Consider the following 18,308-nt stretch of genomic DNA (forward strand, 5'->3'; position numbering starts at 1 on the left):
TTTCCATAACCTGTAGGTAAGTAGGACTGGGGTCTGAACGGATAGTTCAGAGTTTCTGCTCTTTTGTATAACCTGTAAGGAACACGAAATATGGTCTATACTTGGCATGCAGGTTTCCAACTTATGGGTGGCACAAATTGGGATATGGGGAGGGAAATGGGCAGGGTAATATGCAAATTAAATACAGTAGTATTTACCATAGATTAAAAAAAAAGTGTTGTGTTTTTGCAGACATTACTGTACTATTTATTTACTTCAGTGTTTGTGTGAAAAATACTGTAGTATTTACTATAGTTTTCTACAGTATACTACAACATTTGATAGTTAGTACTACACATGATCGAGGGATACTACAGTGTGCAGTACAGTTGTTCTACATTATACTACAGCATTGTTGAATACTTGTTTCTGATTGGCTAGAAGGGCATTCTAGAATGGGCATTAAAACCAGATAACAGACAGTTGTAAAATATACATCCGGACACCTACACATGCAGACCGTACTTGCTACAAAGTTACAGAACGCTAAACTAACCACCACACAAACCAAAATAGGATACATTGTAAACACAGGTCCAACAAGGAAAAACTCAGCTAGTTAGCTACTTTTTTTTTGGAGCATCTGATGACCAAACATGATGAGTGATGAACATTTATTTATCTCGTCCCTACTGTTGCAGTCATGAGGCAAGTGGCACTATGTTGTCACATCCTCCCATATGTTTCTAGTTTAGTGGTGCTATGCTGTCACATCCTCCCATATGTTTCTAGTTTAGTGGTGCTATGCTGTCAAATCCTTCCATGTTTCTAGTTTAGTGGCACTATGCTGTCACATCCTCCCATATGTTTCTAGTTTAATGGCACTATGCTGTCACATCCTCCCATATGTTTCTAGTTTAGTGGTGCTATGCTGTCAAATCCTCCCATATGTTTCTAGTTTAGTGGTGCTATGCTGTCAAATCCTCCAACGTTTCTAGTTGTGGTGCTATGCTGTCAAATCCTCCCTCATGTTTCTAGTTTAGTGGTGCTATGCTGTCAAATCCTCCCACGTTTCTAGTTGTGGTGCTATGCTGTCAAATACTCCCACGTTTCTAGTTGTGGTGCTATGCTGTCAAAACCTCCCACATGTTTCTAGTTTAGTTTAGTGGTGCTATGCTGTCAAATCCTCTCATGTTTCTAGTTTAGTTTAGTGGTGCTATGCTATTTTTTCAAGTGAGAAGTTTCTAGGTCTTGTCTTTAACCACTGCAACTACAGTAACACACTGGATATATTGTGGGTTATTAACCTTTCATGTCCTCGTTATCACTGAAACTACAGTAACACACTGGAAATATTGTGGGTCAGTAACCTTTCAGGTCCACGCTATCGTCCAGAAGTGTCAGCAGGATCTCGACCCTCCTGGTGCTGAGAGCTCCACTGTCCTCCTGATCTCTGAGCATGCTCACTGCACTCTGCACACAGCTTCGCATCAGATCTGTGGCATCAAACTCAGCCTAAAACAACAACATGCTCACATGAATAACACCCTGACCATGTTAGGTTTACAGAAACCAGAAGCACATGCATATTATAATTAAGAACTGCAATACAAACTTGTATACAATATGTAGTATACAATATGTAGTATCCAATACTTACAGAGTGCTCTAGCCCATGTGCCTCGATGTATGTGTCATCTGTTTGCATGGCTGGAACAAGAAAGAAAACGTATGAAAAAACTAATTATCTAGGATTATTTACAGTCAATTCCCAACTATGACATTTGTGCTACTGTGCATAATAACAGTTGGTAAAGCATGGCACTTGCAATGAAAGGGTCATGGGTTCTCTTCCCACTGGGGCTACCCATACATTTTTTTTTTTTTTTTAAGTAATTTGGGATATTTATAATTTATAATTCAAGTAAAATGTACCCTCGGACGGCTCTTCAATTTTCTCAAAAAGTTGGCTGATGGGTAGCTTTCTCAAGGACTGGACGTCTGATACAAACTCCTTGGATTTTCTAAGGTCGTCAATGTGAACTGATTTCCAGGGTCCTTTGCGAAGAAAAAGAGGATGGAAATTGCATACCGGTAAATATGAAAGAGAAACCGGCATACTGCTCTTGCTAGTATCGCTGTTCTTTATTAAACTTTGCGCATCGGCCTCCAAGGCCTTTGTCAAAGCTCTAACGATACGTAAAGCTTGATAAAGAACAGTGACGCTAGCTGTATGCAGCTCTATCTTTTCTTTCACGTTATTCATTGTTACCGTGCACCTACAAAAAAAGAAAGATCGCTCACATGTGCAAGTGTCTTTTTTTGTATTTTGAATTCCCGTAAATATTGAAAGCATTTCAGAACAGATCATTTCTTTGGTGGGATGCTAGATCATACTATTAAATAAAGCCTGTTGTATAGCTTTTAACACGAACTCACCTCCATGAAATCCAACATACGAGGTTCCACCTTTAATTCGGGGCAGTTTGGTAACAAAGTAAACAAACACCCTTCCATTGTCACCTTCCTTTGATTTGTTTATTTCATTCATGGATGAATATCTGAGGAGATTCAAAGATCAAACATTTAAATGGAGAAAAAAAAATACAACAAGTGTCACCTAATACTTCAGTTTAGTTCTCTCCAATGGTTGTGACGACAAATCTAAATGAGAATCACTCACTTGGCAGATGCCAGAATGTTCATGCTCTGGGAGTCCTCATCATAGTCTGTTTGGATGATGAGGACTTTGTCGGCAGATGTGGAGTCAAGAAATTGCCTAGAGAGAACACAGTTATGTTCCTAATCCTGTACCATTCTTATGAATGATCTACAAGGTTACACACACAAATGATACAATTAGGGTTGCAAAATTCTGGTAACTTTCCCAGAATTCCCAGGTTTTCCAGAAATCCTGATTGAAAAACGCCTGGAATCAGAACGGAATAAGCAGGAAATCCAGGAATCTTCCAACCAGGAATTCTGGAAAACATTTTGGGAAAGTAATTGGAATTGTGCAACCCTATATACTGAGCTTCTCTTCAAACTTTTAAGCAGACCTGATTTCTTTGAGGAAGGAATGCTCTGTGTCAAACTGTTGCAGCGAGAGAAGCTTGACATTGCAAAGCTCTGTGATGTTCTGCAGCTGATAGATATCTGCTGCTGTCAATAGCCGGGAAAATGTTGTGACCTTCAAAAGGAGCAAAAAACGATTTATGAGCAATATAAGATGCATTCTATTCAAAAGGTATATTCTTAAAAAAATACGAATCAAGTGAATTACCTCTGTAAAGTGGTAATGCAACCATTCCTCCTCTTGTGTGTGAGAGGCAATGAAGTCTGCTAGGGAATGATGATTCTGCTCCTCAAAATAGATTTGCGTCAGGGACTCGGTCTCATCAGCAGATAATTTAGTACCGTCAAGTCGAATGACAGAATCTGGAGTTGCACAGTTCAGCATGATAAGCTTGGCTTCATCCAGGACTCTCATCTGAGTGTCAGATTCGTCAGACTCAGTTTTCATCTTCTCAGTCACTTGCAGGACCACAGAGGAGCATGTGTCTGAGTGATAGCCAATGAAGACATCATGTGGCTTGTAGCGGTCTGTCTTGGACTGCTGACTTTTCAAGGAGACAAAGTGTTTGACCCATTCCTTTAGTTGTTCGACAATCTCCGTCTGGTCCTTCTTGAGAACAGTGTTGATGTCCAGGTAGTGCTTTTCCAGACGGTTTATCAGGGGAATTGGGAACTGCTTGTAGACCACCTCTTTCTCTTCAATGACAATTAGCCGGAAGTCTTTGTGAACTCTGCACTTCACACGATGGGTTCCCAATCCAAGATCGACATACTTCTGGCCCCCAAGTGAAACATAGTACTGGTTGAGAGCGTCGTAGAGACTTTCGTACAGATTCTGAAGGTTCAGAAGCACAACAGTCTGGCCAGTTTCCATGCAGATCTTCACTCGGTTGATATTTCTGCAGATCTGAGTGTACTCTTGATCCTTTGGGAAGCTGGAACCAAAGATGATCTCTGGATGGTTGTGGTCTGAGAAAAATGTCTGCTGGAGAATCTGGAGGGCTGCATAGTTTTTGGTGAGGACAAGGAGATATCGGCACTCCTCATCTTGGTAAATGGAAACAATGTTTTGTTTCACCAGATCAATAGTGCTGATGCCATCCAAATCAGGTTGAATGAATTGGCCGGGCAGCTCTTTGGTGAATATACACACTGCGTCCACATCATCCCTTCCACTGAAGTTCCTTAGGACTGCTTCAATGATTTGACCTGTACTGGGGCTCTGCTTAGAGGCCTTGGTGATGGCGAACATCATCTTCACCAGACTATAGTAATCTCGTAGACCGAAAAACCCTTTGCCTTTCTTGCAAGTCGTCATATATGCTTGGGAGAAAGGTGTGAAGAGGTGCTTAACCTTCTCCAGAATCATCTTGTCAGATGAGCATATGCCTTTCGCACTCTCAAGTAGCTCATTTTGGTCTGGGTCACCACGGGACACAAAGAGGCCTCTGTTCATCTTGGCAGGGTCCAAGGCCCAATTGGAGATGCCAATGAATCCAACTCTCTTATGAGGCAGTGGCTCGTCATCAATGCAGCCTTCCTCCAGTAAGGGGTGCAGTGTTTTCAGAGGCATTTTTGGGGAGTCCTCTGCCAATCCAATCTCATCTAGCACAACAACAGAGATGTACTCCTCCAAATTCTTGCTCTCTTGGAAGCGGGCACATTGTCTGAATGTGTTGATGATTCCCTCTGGCGTGGAATGAGGGCTGCACTGGAAGGACACCAGGTGAACCTGTTTCAGCCTTTTGTACAGTTCAGAATGTGCAGCTTGGCCCTGCATGGCATCTGCAACCAGAGTTTTAGACAGAGATTTGGAGCTCCCAGGCTTGCCAACCAAAAACAAGGGGATTCGTAACTCGATACAGATCACCATCATGAAGACATTCTCTTTCAAAGCCTTGTTTCTTGCTATTGTCTCTCCCATTGGGACACCGCTTAGGAGAAGGTCCTGCATGACTGAGATTTCCTGCTTCATCTGCTTTGGGGTGACTTGGGGAAGGAATTTGCAGATTGTGGTCTGGTATTCACCTTTTTTTTCTAGACAGGCTTGATAACATACACCAACAGCCATCAACAATGACCAAACAACTGGATCACTGGCAGGTAAGTGTAGTTGGTCATTCCTGCTCCTTGCCTCCTGGGGTTGTTTCTGGAGGAATGCTTCTAACTCATTCTGAAACAGTGAGTGGTTGTTGTAGAACCACACAAACACTTGCATGCAGCGCTCCACATCCCTGAGACTGACAAAGCTGCATTCGTCTTTCCTCTCTCTCATAAATCCCTGCGATGACGACAGCACATCAGTGATCATCCTGATGGATTCTCTGTTGATTGAATTTGTTTCCACAACTCTCTGTACAATCTGCTGGATGTACATTTTCTCTGTGTGATCACTGAGTTGCCCAAAGTCCCATACCAGAGGGATCATGCTCGGGGGCAACACTTGGACCCTATACACCAGCTGACGAAGAGGGATTGATCCAAGTCTTTCTTCAGTCTCTTCAGCTCGGACCCTGTACCCTAAACCAGCTGCCTCCAGCCTCTTGATCATGTCATCTGTGTGTTTCCTGTAAGGGTTGCACGCAGCAATGATTTGCAGGCCAGTTTGGGAGCTGAGTTGTTGTCCTTGCACAGTGTTGTCACATAGGATCTCCTTAATGCTGCTTATTGCTTCAGTGGTATTAGCTTCATCGAAGAAAAGAACAGAATCAAAATCGTGTTTCTCTTTATTGGCAACCGCAATCTTCTCTGCCTCCCGCACCTTGTTGTAGATCATGTCAGATGTAGTTCCACCGTGAACTTTGACGAGTTTCATGTTCTCCGTGGGCGCCCCACTCCTTCTCAACTCGCACAGGAACTTGATGAGCCGTGTCTTCCCACAGCCAGTCTCCCCCATTATGATGACTGGAATGCCACACCTGAACCTCATGTGAATGGCCATCATCTTAAGTATGTTGTCAGTGGTGAGCTCATACGTTTCATCAGGGTCTGTTGGCCACTTGTTCCCCAGCACACTACATAGACGCTCAATCTTATCTGCTCGAGAAAGTTGGTCAAAGTCGATGTTAAAGGGAACTCTTTGATGTCTGAGGCCATTGTACAGGTTTTTGGTCATAATGTTTCTCTTGATTACCGCATTTGTTGACGGATTGATGGCGTCAACCCCATTTTGCTCGTTCAGCCGTAGGTGAAATCCAATGAAGGTCATGGACACATGGTCATCATTGAAGAAGATGTATGGATGCGGTTCTGATTCCCATCTCTTCCTGATGAGGAACGGGGCTAGATCTCTTTCGTCGAGTCCAGTGTCCATCGGCTGCCTCCCATGGCTCTGGTCAGCGATGCAGAGAGACGGAGTGGCAAAGTCCTTGGCCATCAAGATCATGAAGTCAACCACAAAGTTTCTGAATCCCCTAAGAGTGTCTCCAACAAACTCAAAGTTGCAGAAATCCGATGTCTCACAGTCTAGCAACTGAAGATTGAGAAATCCAGCAAAGTTCTTCAACTCTGCCCAGGATGGATCCATTATACCACAGTAGATGAAGAGCATTTGAAGACACTCTGCATGAGTTCCTTCAACTCTTTGGTAGTTGAAGCTGTCGAGATTTTCACCCCTATGGAACCGTGTTAGATACTGGTATGGTCTTTGAAAGGTCTCACTCCTGAAACACTGGTCATCCATGAGTGGGTCCTCAGTGTCCAGTACTGGATCGTCTCCAATTCTCGCTTCCAACCCCATAACCTCTTTTGGTGGACGGCAGAAGACCTTAGGAAAGACCTCAAACAGAGGAAAGTGTCCCTTTGGATCCTAAACAGACAAATACATGTCATATTAAGTATTTTGACAAACACTACCTCCATGACTAAAATGGGTTGTCTAACAGAAAAGTATTTAAAGAGAGATATATATATATATATATATATATATTATCCTAGTAAAGAATGTAGTAAAGAAACCTTTTCCTGCTCATAGTTGGTTGAAATTACATGATGCACACTAGATGATGTCATCAGTGTTTTCAGATAATGACATCGGAGAACACTGATCTTCCTCTATCTTTTTAACACGCTAACACGCTAATTGAACACGCTAGCAGCTAGCCACTGGTCTGCGTTTGGTAGGGCTATTTAACAGTATACTTCAAACCGTTTCACGTGACATGACCAAAATTAAAAAAGATTGACACTTACAGATCTTGAAGCATGTCTGAGCGGTTCATTGGTGGATTGTAGTGTCTCAATCACATACAAGTGCTTGTTGCTGCATTTCCACATCAGTCCGTCGGAATCCGTCAGGTAACGCAGGAAGAACAGTTTGAATAGAAATTCATGGAGGCCTTTCTGTACCTGGAGCACATCAAAAGCACGCATGTAAAATCTCCTGTCACAGAAAAACATTAACTATTTTCAATATCTTATTAATACTAGGAATATTTACCGAGGATGTGACATCAAAATGAAAGACTTTGTGTTCCTTGCTCTCTGGCGTTTCAAACAAGGACTGAAGAATGATATGCTCATCGACCTTGGGCTCAATTAAGCGAATGCATTTACGGAATGTGGTTCCCATTGTCACAGTCCCCTCCAGTTTTTCATACAACCTCTGTATGTACAGAGATTTTCCTACAAATAAATAACACATTTGATTCAGCTCTACAAAGTCCTAGGTCAAATGTATTGGGCATTGAATCATTTCTACTTAAATAACTCATGTGTTGAGAGTATAAACTATTAGTATTCCTGAAACTCAAGACTTGCAACTGAAATTAAAAACGCATGTTTAAAAACATTCATTTCATAATATTAAATATAGCAGGGTTACATTTGAAAACCCATGTTTGGCTCTGTGGGACTATACGAAGTGAAACACATTCCGTATGTTGTGACTTACCAACTCCAGCCCTCTGGGAAGACACAATCCCAACAAAGTGTCGCCCTTTGAACACAGATGCCGCACTGGTCTGGTGTGAGGGGACAGTGTAATGCCTGGACAGGTATCTCTGAATCCTCTCAAGAGACTCCTGTGGCACCATGTTCCGTTTGAACTGATTGAAGGCAGTGGGGATGTAGGTGTGCTCTCCTTCTGCGCTGCAGATGATCACCAACCTGTAGTTGTTCCTGGAATATGAACTCAGTTTCTGAAATAACTTCTCCACTGCGTAGCTCACCTCATAGCTCAGGTGGTCTGCGAAGAGCAGGGTATAGATCTTCTCACCCAAGTAGCCTGGTGTGAGACATCGCCGGAAGAAAAGCTCCACCTGCTCATAGGACGTGGCAGGGGTACACAGGAGGACTTCATCATAGGTAGGCAGCTGCTCATAGTCACTGGTCATATACAAGCAGATGCTTGAAGTCAAGATTTCATTTTGTGGGCAGATTATGAGATTAGGTTGACAATTGAAGAGGCCTTTTGGGAGCTTTCTCCGGACTGTATTCTCACTTGGTTCTAAAAGCATGGGTTCTTCATCATCTTCTTCCTGGTTCTCTTTGTTGGCCAACATCTCTAGCAATCTACCAAAGCTTCTGGTGTCTAAGGAGTCCTGGAGAATGCCCCTCATATCTTTCATGTAAGCATCCCAGACCAGATCCAGTTTTCGTAAACCAACAGCCTGATCCAGAAGGCTCTGCAGAACATCAATGGCACATTTGTCCTCATCAGCAAAAGAAGAATCAAAGTCTCCCAAGTCATTATGAAGGTCAATGAATGTCTGAAATCTGGGGTCTTCATCTTGCTCAGTTTCTGTCATGTTGTTCTGAAAAGTCATCCATGTCTCCCACACATCTGACACGGAGCAGTCAGGTTTGATGAAAGAGAGCATCATCAACACCTTTTCATCCAACTTAGTGTTCAAATTCTTCTCTGTCAAAACATTACAAAGGTAGACTATCTGCTCTGCGGTGTAATAGTTGAGGTAATAGTGCTGAGATCTCTGTTTGTCCATGAATCTGTTCCAGTCATCCAAACACACCTCTATCTTCCTGCACAGGTCTGTAAGATGGTCCATTGCATTGCCCTCCACCATTATGTTTTGTAGAATGTTGCCAAGGTTGAATTCCATTACGATACCAGTATCACTTTGAGTATTACAGTGAATCTTGGCCTCCCAACACCTAAAAAGTGGGTTCCCAGCAGCATAAAGATCTACAAAGGCTACAGCTAGCCTCTGGACACTGTCAAAAACCTGAGAAGATAAAGCAAGTTATTATTTAAAACTTCAGTTTCTGTACATAAAATCATATATTACAAATCAAATATATGATCTCAGGTAAGTTCATTTAAAGATCCTGTGATAGCATGATATTTTCAGTCATTATTATTTCAGGTGTGTGATGATCCTCAAGCTCCCCAATCACATTACCTCAGTAAAGTGATCCACCTCAATCTGGCTTGGTTCCCCCTTTCCAGACATCAGCATTAGCTTGTTCTGCAGATCTCTCAGGTCTTCTAAGGAGTAGTTGCGCATCTGATCTTCCTCCTGGTGCTCTGGGATCTGCAGCTTCAGAGCAGTGTCTAAACACAGCTATTGAAGAAAACAACCATGGACAAGATCCAATATAAGAAGCATCAAAGTGCTTAGCATCAAAGGAAAGAGCTTACAGATATTTGTTAAACAATAGCAGAAAGAAATTGAAAACCTTGTACGAGTACAAACACAGACAGCAGTGCTGAGCGATTAGTGCCTTCTGAGGTCGGTAATCGCTCAACACTACTAGACAGTAACTCCTTAATAACGAAGATAAATCTTCCAACAAACTAATATAAACAAATATTTCAATTGTTAATAAACACAGTAACCTTCCTAATTTTATTGAACAAACCTTCTTCTGGTTTTGTGCACTGATAATGTAGATGCCTCTTGTGTTGATGGATGTGGCCAATGATAGAGAAGAGAGTTCCACAGAACCATGGCTGTCCTTCACCGTTTTCAGCCACTCCAAATGACGTGCAGTGTCCCTCTGTAATCAGGGAGGAAATAATTGTGAATATCGTTTTCAAGCATTATTTCTGTAGCTCAGTCTGTAGAGCATGGCGCTTGCAATAACGGGATTTGTGGGTTTGATTCCCGTGGTCCACCCGTAAGTAAAAAAAAAATGAATGGACGCACGACTGAGTCGCTTTGGATAAAAGCTATCTGCTATATTACATTACATATTATATCATGTCCAGTAAATGGTGCTCTGCATAAAAAAAAACACAATTCTGAAAGTGTAGTGCTGAAGAGCCATTATTTACAATGTTGAAATACAGGCCTCAGTCCTTCAGGTTTGACAAGCTTTTCCCGGAATGTTAAATATGTCATAATTATCATAACATCTAACCAGCTTATTTGGTATGTTGCTGTCATTTCCAAGCGCCTTCCACAGTTTTGTCAAAGCCTCCTTGAAGGCATGAAAGTCGGCATCTGGTGGAAGGCCATAGAGCATGGAGGAATAACCAAGAACAGCATCGTGGAAACAGGCTACACGGTCCACATCCAAGTCGTTCTCTCCGGCGGAGATGGAGGCCAGGTCAACAAACACTTTCAGCTCGTTGATATCTGCAACAGCAAAGAAAAACTGTTTTAAGTTCGTTATGGGAAACCCTAACTAGTTGGCTACTACTGGTGCTGCTCTTTTTCTGCCTTGTCTTCTGGTATGACCTCACCTTCAAGAGCTTCTTTGACCCATTTGACAAAGTTTATCCTCAGTCCGAGCTCTCGAAGACACCGTCTGCGAGGTTCTGTGATGTCCTCAAGATCCTTCTTGATCTCCAGCAAATTGTTATCAATGCGATTCAGACTTTCTTCCTTAAAGTCCTCCGTGTTCTGGAAACATCATAATAATTTATATGAATAGACTATAGCAATGCTACACTCTTAGAAAACAGGCTTCCAAAATGGTTCTTCGCTAGTCCCCATAGGAGAACCATTTTTGGGTTCCAGGTAGAACCCTCTGTGGAAAGGGTTCTACATTAAACCCAAAAGGGTTCTGTAAAGGGTTATCATATGGGAAAAGCCGAATAACCCTTTAAGGTTCTAGATAGCACCTTTTTTTTTTCTAAGAGTGTAGAAATGCTTAATATATTGAACCAAGATCACTTTTGTGACCTGATCATTTTTCCAACTCACCATATCTAGCAGTGTCTGTAGTACATTGAAGTCCCCTTGAGGACAGATAGTCTCTCTGACATCCATAATGACCTTGGCCGATTCCAATGCTAGATGAAGGTCATGGTATTGTTGGATTTGCTGGACCCTGCTCTTGATCCATCTTCCATCATCAGCTGAGTTGATCCTGCACATTATCTTCAGATCTTTTTCCATGTCTTTGTACTTGTCTTTGTAGGCTTCAAAGATACTATCCACCTCCTCCAATGATATCGTACCAGATCTCAAACTCTCATAGATGCTCCTGTAATTATCGTTGCAACTCTGGAATATTTCGCTGTGAATCAGATCGAGAGTGTACACTTCTGTCTCCCTCTCAGGCTTTGCTTCTGTCTCATCTGTGTCAAGTTGGTTTTGTGAAAGCTCTTTGGCTTGTTTCTCCCAACACATAGTGAAAATGTAGCTGTCCCTGATAGCACGTAGGCTAGATGCCATCTGCCTGGTGTCATCACACAGGTTGAAGTATGTGACCACCCCAGTTACATTAGAGGAGTCATGGTCAAGTCTGTGAACTTCCATGAAATTATCCAGCGTCATCTGATCTATGTTCTCTTGGTTTTTGCACTGCAGCTCTCTCACATCGACTGTGGATTTAATATGGCATTTATTGAGAACCTTAAACCATGAGTGTTATGTCAAGTCATAGGGCTACAATTTCCTCAAGCAAAAGAAATCCACGCAATGAACAAAATAACTATAACAATCCAAAATTCATGGTGAGTTGTGCATTCTATAACTGAATCACACAGTTTCCTTAAACTGTGGTTAAATATAATCGTCTCCTTCTCAGGGAAATAATTTGCACATATCGGTCACTGGCGTAGCACACAGCCCCGCAGCCCCCACAAGGCAGGGGGGGCCACAAGCTTTGGGGGCCCCCGGAGGTCGCCCAGATAGCATATGAACACGTCATAAGTCATGACATTAAAAATATATATATATATATATATATTACAAGAAATAAGCTTTTAAAATTGCATAATTTTCTCAACCTCATGGCAAAATGTGTAGATTGGCAGGAAATTAGCTCAGGGATTCTTGAAAGTCGAGGTCGAGGTCAATCCTTATTTTTATTGTTGAAAAAAAAATACTTTGTTGCATTATTTGAGCTTTACATCTTGGGGAAATTATGTAAGGGAAAATATTTATTTGGGGGAATTTTCAAAATATTTTCAATATTATTTATTACATTTCCATGTCAGCTCTATGCCTGGAAATGCCCTGATCCGAAGCAAAGGATCCCAATTTCAAACTCTCTAAAAACAGTGTTTGAAATCAAATAAAAACAGCTGCAGGGGGGCCCAGAGTGAAAAAGTTTGGGAGCCCCTGGTGTAGAGAATCATTATACCATCTAAACCACTTCTTCTCCATAACCAAAAATATTATATTTTCATCTGTTTGAAGCTAGTGTACAAAACCAGAAGTAAAACACGCAAAAACTAAAGTTAAGAACGGGAAGCATAGAAATAGCGTACATAGAACCGATCTACCGCTTCTTAAAAAGTCACTGCATGGTCAATGCGACATCTGTGTTGACCGTGCAGCATTTACGGTTATGTCCTCTGTATAAAGTCAGGGCATTCATACTTCTTGCACTTTGCTGAGCAGCGCAGAGCGGTTGTGAAGGAATCGCTACGTATTGTTACAACATTTTAGAGGCGCACGGCGTTGCGGTACGGAACACAATTTGGCCTCTGCGTGCCTCCGGAGGCTTTTTTTTTTTTTTACTGTGAATGAAAAATATTTGTCAACTCCATGAAACATTAACTCAGTCAGATTTTGGTCTAACTTCAACTCGGTGCTGAAAGATCTGATAGAATGGTTTTTCCATATTTTACAAATTATTTGTATTGAACTTTTCTTTTTAGAGGCAAGAATATGTGGGTTTAGAGCATCTGTTGTCAACTCCCCTAAAAATAGATTTCTTTGTCAATATTCTGAAAAATAAACCATTGTAATCACTGTTCTGCAACATATGCTGAAACAATTGATGTATTTGCTGTGCTAGACGTAAGGGGAAATGTTTGCTTTATGTTCAAAAAAAAATTTTTCAACATGACAAAATGCTAACAAAATGAGCCCTGGAGCATTATATAGTGCTATAAAACAAAACGAAAATAAGTTTGGAGATTTGTATAAAAAAATATTATCTAATGTTAGAATTAAACAATCAAGGCCGTTAAACGCTTGCTGGACAATAATTGTAAAAATGTAATGCCTGACAGTTGACATAAATCCAGTTTAGTTGCATTTTATGAAAAACAATATACAGTATATAAATTGGTTGTTCCTTTACATGGTGTATTTGTTGATACTTTGGTCTATCAAATATATATTTCAAATGTTGTTGATATTAAGACAAATATTTGTGGGAAAAGTTGAGTTTTACTTGTTTTTCAAGAATCCCTGAGCTCTAAAACAGCAACATTGTCTCTCAGCCTCATGGCAAAATTTGTAAAATAGCATAAGATTAATTTTTCTCTGGTGGACATTCCTGCAGTCAGCATGCCAATTGCATGTTCCCTCAAAACTTGAGACATCTGTGACATTATGTTGTGTGACAAAATGGCACATTTTAGAGTGTCCTTTTATTGTCCCCAGCACAAGGTGCACCTGTGTAATGATCATGCTGTTTAATCAGCTTCTTAATATGCCACACCTGTCAGGTGGATGGATTATCTTGGCAAATTAGAAATGCTCACTAACAGGGATGTGAACAAATTTGTGCACAACATTTGAGAGAAATCTTTTTGTGCGTATGGAACATTTCTGGGATCTTTTATTTCAGCTCATGACACATGGGACCAACACTTTACATGTTGCATGCTCAGACCTTGTGATATGCCACTGTTGTTTTGCATGAGGAAATTGTTGCAAATACTTAAACAAATATCATAAGCTCTTAAGAAATATAAAGATTTGAAAACATTGAACTCACTTTTGAGATGATCATGGAGTTTGTGGCAAAATTTGAGGAGGCCTTCAACCATCTTCTTGTCATTGACGATAGCCTCCACTTCCTCCTCTCTCCATCTCAGTAATCGTTTCATGGCGTCCCCGTCCTGACAACGACCGTCATCACACAGGTCATCTGTTTTTGAAAAGATACACACATCCTACAGTTTGAGATGTTCTTTTTCCATCTGGAGTGAAACAATATTAACTAATATATATATATATTTTTGTTTTATTGTTGACTATTTCCCAGAACAATCACCTATCTTCAGCAACTGAGTGAATTCTGTTTTTCTTTCAAGGATTTGATTGAGAGTCTGGATCTGGATTTTCCCGTTGATGAATTTCTTTGCGACAGAACAGAACGCAGAGCTTGCCACTCCCATCCGCTCTTTAGCTTCATCTGTCAACCGGTTAATCAACGCTCCATTTGCACCTGAAAGTAGACAAAAGTGTCAATTGTGGGTAGAAAGAAAATGGTGGGGGGAATATGATCTTACTCAAACACAAGGCTCTGAATGCAATAAAGGCTCTGAATGCAATAAAGGCTCTGAATGCAATAAAGGCTCTGAATGCAATAAAGGCTCTGAATGCAATAAAGGCTCTGAATGCAATAAAGGCTCTGAATGCAATAAAAGCTCTGAATGCAATAAAGGCTCTGAATGCAATAAAGGCTCTGAATGCAATAAAGGCTCTGAATGCAATAAAGGCTCTGAATGCAATAAAGGCTCTGAATGCAATAAAGGCTCTGAATGCAATAAAGGCTCTGAATGCAATAAAGGCTCTGAATGCAATAAAGGCTCTGAATGCAATAAAGGCTCTGAATGTAATAAAGGCTCTGAATGCAATAAAGGCTCTGAATGCAATAAAGGCTCTGAATGCAATAAAGGCTCTGAATGCAATAAAGGCTCTGAATGCAATAAAGGCTCTGAATGCAATAAAGGCTCTGAATGCAATAAAGGCAGGTATGTGTTCTTTTATTTTTTGTATATGTTGCAATGCAATGCAATGCATGTATACTATATGCACCTTGTACTTGGAAGATGCTTATGGCCATAGGCCAGCTGAGAAGGTGCTTCATCACCAACTCCTCGCCCTCGACGTACTGTCCATCGCCATTTTTGGGCCAAGACTTCAGGACTATCACAGACATCAGCTTCTCAAACTTGCTGAAGTCATGTTTCTTCAACAGCTCACAAAGATTAGATTTGTCCTGATAATGAAAAGTGGTAAGACACAATCCAACATCGAAACCATTCCAACTTTTTAAAATAGGATGAAGCATTTACTGTCATACATACGCACTTCAAATACATTTTATCATTCGAGGTACATACAGTATCATAAAAAAATGTAATCTTGCCTGGCAAATGGCGGTGACTGCCTCCAAGGCACATTTCTCCAGAGAGTTACACAAATAGGGACTTGTCTTGCCCACTTCCTCGATCTTGTCACAGTAGATTTGAATCTGATGCATGGGCTTCTCCTGAAGGACACACACGATCAACAGTTTTCACTTTCACAGTAGTACAAATGGCTATTTTTTTTGTTAGATGGGCAATCCGGAAATCAAAAACTGCAAAGCGGTCACCCCGCCACGTGTTTTGATAAATAGCTGAGGGTATGGGGCTAGAGAAATGTAACCACTTAAAATTTCACAGACAGAGCTATGAATGCAAGGACCATCAATGAGATCAAAATGATAGTTTTAACTATGTTGTGAATCTATACAATTATTTACAATGACCTTGTTTACAAACAAGCTTTTTGTTTCTGATGGGGAATGACAGTTCAACTAAGCATATGATTAGACATTGATTCTTTTAAAAGTAAAAAAATATATATGTACCAATTCCAGATTGCCCCGTTAAATGTATTATATGTTTTACAGTGAATTTAAATATATTTTACAATTGATTTAAAGCATAATAAATACCTTTTTTAGTTTTCCTTCAAAATCATTCAAGAAAGTACTTCTCCATAGTTCAGTGAATTCTTCATTCCCAAAAGTGACTGAGATCAACCATTTCCAGACCTAGAGAAAATAATCTCTCTGAATGTGAAACAATCACTGTACACATCAAAATGCTATGCTAATGTATAATTATTTTGACTGATTCTTCTGCTAAGGATTTAAAACTGCACAGTTATCATTGTTTTGACTTTAAGTCCAACATTCCTACCTTCATTTCAGGCTCAATCTTTGAGGTAAAATAGGACCCATGGTTAACCAATTTGCTTGGGAATGCTTTTCGCCGCCAGTCCCTCATTGTTCGAAGTGTCTCCTCCAGAACTTCGTTTTCCTTACTTTTCACGGACTGGGAATCAAGCCATTGATCACATTGAGATATTATTATTAATAATATAATACTATAATGATCATATTATAATTATGAAGAATAACACTCGTATTTTTTTATCTGATTCCTCATTTAAAATGAGTTTGCTTTCAAATCACTTTTACCAAGAATTGTGCTCAAATAAAACAATACAATAACATAAGAAAATGAACACGTTGAGAAGTACTGAAATATCTCCCATTATGGCATTTAACTTAGTCTGTCAGAACTATTACGTTGCATGGAATTGAACAGCAAAAGACATTCACAACCGCCATGTGTAAATATTGCATCACCCATCTCATATGTATATTCTGTATACTATGTCACTGTATCTTAGTCCAATGCTGCTCTGATATATGTGTGTATATATTCTTAATCCATTCCTTACTTAGATTTACGTGTATTTTCGGGTATACGTTGTGAAACTGTTAGATATTACTGCACCGTCGGGTGCTATAAGCACAAGCATTCAGCTACACCCGTAATAACATCTGCTAAACACGTGTATGTGACCAATACAATTTTATTTGTTATTCAGAAAGCAAAATACTTTCCATTCACATAGGGCGTACCTGTGGATGAGAGCTTCCGGCAGTTTCTGCAATCAGACTGACCAGATGCAGGCAGTCCAGTGGAAGCTCACAGCGGTCTGAATCAGCAGTATCTTTACAGATTGTCCCCAGAACACTCACAGCTGTTTTCAAGCAACATTCTCCATATCTGTTATCACTGATAATAACAACAACAAATAACTTGTGAGGGTCAAGGAACACTACAGGATGTTCTGTAACTGCATGAAGCTCAAATGATTTATAATACAATATTTTTAAGGATATGGCGGTGTTGGATATTTTCTCTAGATATAACATAGTAAAAATATCATTTCTTTACCTGAAGTGTTGTCCAGTAATTTCAATAAGATATGACAAAATCGCTTTCACTGGTTGCTAGATAAATGACATATCGTTGTTTAGTACAGTATATCGCCACTAAATCCTGGACATTGTACTACCTTGTTATGATTACATGCTGCAATTCTCAATCAAAGCAGACTATGAACTCACAAAGTTATGGACTGCATCCAGAATTCAATCTCAGTCCATAACATCATAATTTTTGCCTCACTGTTGCAAAAAATAAATTTTCAACCAAGGACACATACCCCATAGGTGTAGTAAGACGTTACAGACTTGAGACTGAACTGGAGTTGCTGAAGAGTGTCCAAGACACCCACATGGATGGCTGATATAAAGCTCATCAAGTTTTCCAACTGTAGCAGACACATCCAGGAGCGCACAAGTAGATGATCCACCTCCACCAGGTGTTTGTGTTCTGTCATGACCTTCATCAGGCCCCTGGATTCACAGTCAAGAGTCTCATTAAGATATTAAGCACGACCAATAAAATATTCTACAGTGGGAAGGAAATGGTTTTCTGATACAAGTTTGAAATGCAGCTTATCAAAAAAACTGTTGTAGTTTTAAGCTCCATTTAAACTCCAGCTTTGGAACCAATCTCAGTCGACATTTCACAGATTCATACCTTGTTTCTCTGTAGGAGTCTTTTGTTCGGATCTCTTTAAGCCCTGCCCAGGTGGCAAATGGTGGATCCATGGTGGGTGGAATGGGCTCAAAGGGCTTGCTGTCCCCTCGAAGCAGATGCAGGAGAGGGATGACCAAGATCCAGCTCACAACACTCCCCTCTCTTGCAACGTTGCATAGCGACTTAACTTCCTCTGCAACACTATATGTATACAAATAACCACATATTAGCTTGACATTCATAATAACCTCCGGATTTCAAGGTTAAC

The 18,308-nt window shown here is 40.5% G+C and overlaps 1 protein-coding gene across 1 annotated transcript in view; it reads right to left on the minus strand.

Moving 5' to 3' along the window:
• LOC109872250 (E3 ubiquitin-protein ligase rnf213-alpha) overlaps nucleotides 1–18,308 on the minus strand; it is a 59,488-nt gene that overhangs the window by 25,587 nt on the left and 15,593 nt on the right. The window contains exons 10-34 of the mRNA XM_020463422.2: nucleotides 18,041–18,241; nucleotides 17,661–17,853; nucleotides 17,390–17,445; nucleotides 17,071–17,227; nucleotides 16,340–16,474; nucleotides 16,093–16,191; nucleotides 15,520–15,642; nucleotides 15,186–15,369; nucleotides 14,419–14,592; nucleotides 14,140–14,292; nucleotides 11,163–11,785; nucleotides 10,700–10,859; nucleotides 10,375–10,592; nucleotides 9,874–10,011; nucleotides 9,414–9,575; nucleotides 7,946–9,236; nucleotides 7,493–7,677; nucleotides 7,246–7,401; nucleotides 3,263–6,862; nucleotides 3,039–3,169; nucleotides 2,663–2,758; nucleotides 2,419–2,540; nucleotides 1,915–2,037; nucleotides 1,640–1,689; nucleotides 1,350–1,494 (exon numbers count right to left, since the gene is read on the minus strand). Coding sequence (XP_020319011.2) covers nucleotides 1,350–1,494; nucleotides 1,640–1,689; nucleotides 1,915–2,037; nucleotides 2,419–2,540; nucleotides 2,663–2,758; nucleotides 3,039–3,169; nucleotides 3,263–6,862; nucleotides 7,246–7,401; nucleotides 7,493–7,677; nucleotides 7,946–9,236; nucleotides 9,414–9,575; nucleotides 9,874–10,011; nucleotides 10,375–10,592; nucleotides 10,700–10,859; nucleotides 11,163–11,785; nucleotides 14,140–14,292; nucleotides 14,419–14,592; nucleotides 15,186–15,369; nucleotides 15,520–15,642; nucleotides 16,093–16,191; nucleotides 16,340–16,474; nucleotides 17,071–17,227; nucleotides 17,390–17,445; nucleotides 17,661–17,853; nucleotides 18,041–18,241 — 8,675 coding nt within the window. The remainder of the gene's footprint in view (nucleotides 1–1,349; nucleotides 1,495–1,639; nucleotides 1,690–1,914; nucleotides 2,038–2,418; nucleotides 2,541–2,662; nucleotides 2,759–3,038; nucleotides 3,170–3,262; nucleotides 6,863–7,245; nucleotides 7,402–7,492; nucleotides 7,678–7,945; nucleotides 9,237–9,413; nucleotides 9,576–9,873; nucleotides 10,012–10,374; nucleotides 10,593–10,699; nucleotides 10,860–11,162; nucleotides 11,786–14,139; nucleotides 14,293–14,418; nucleotides 14,593–15,185; nucleotides 15,370–15,519; nucleotides 15,643–16,092; nucleotides 16,192–16,339; nucleotides 16,475–17,070; nucleotides 17,228–17,389; nucleotides 17,446–17,660; nucleotides 17,854–18,040; nucleotides 18,242–18,308) is intronic.

Source organism: Oncorhynchus kisutch, linkage group LG27 (genome assembly GCF_002021735.2).
Source record: "Oncorhynchus kisutch isolate 150728-3 linkage group LG27, Okis_V2, whole genome shotgun sequence".
Classification (NCBI taxonomy): domain Eukaryota; kingdom Metazoa; phylum Chordata; class Actinopteri; order Salmoniformes; family Salmonidae; genus Oncorhynchus; species Oncorhynchus kisutch.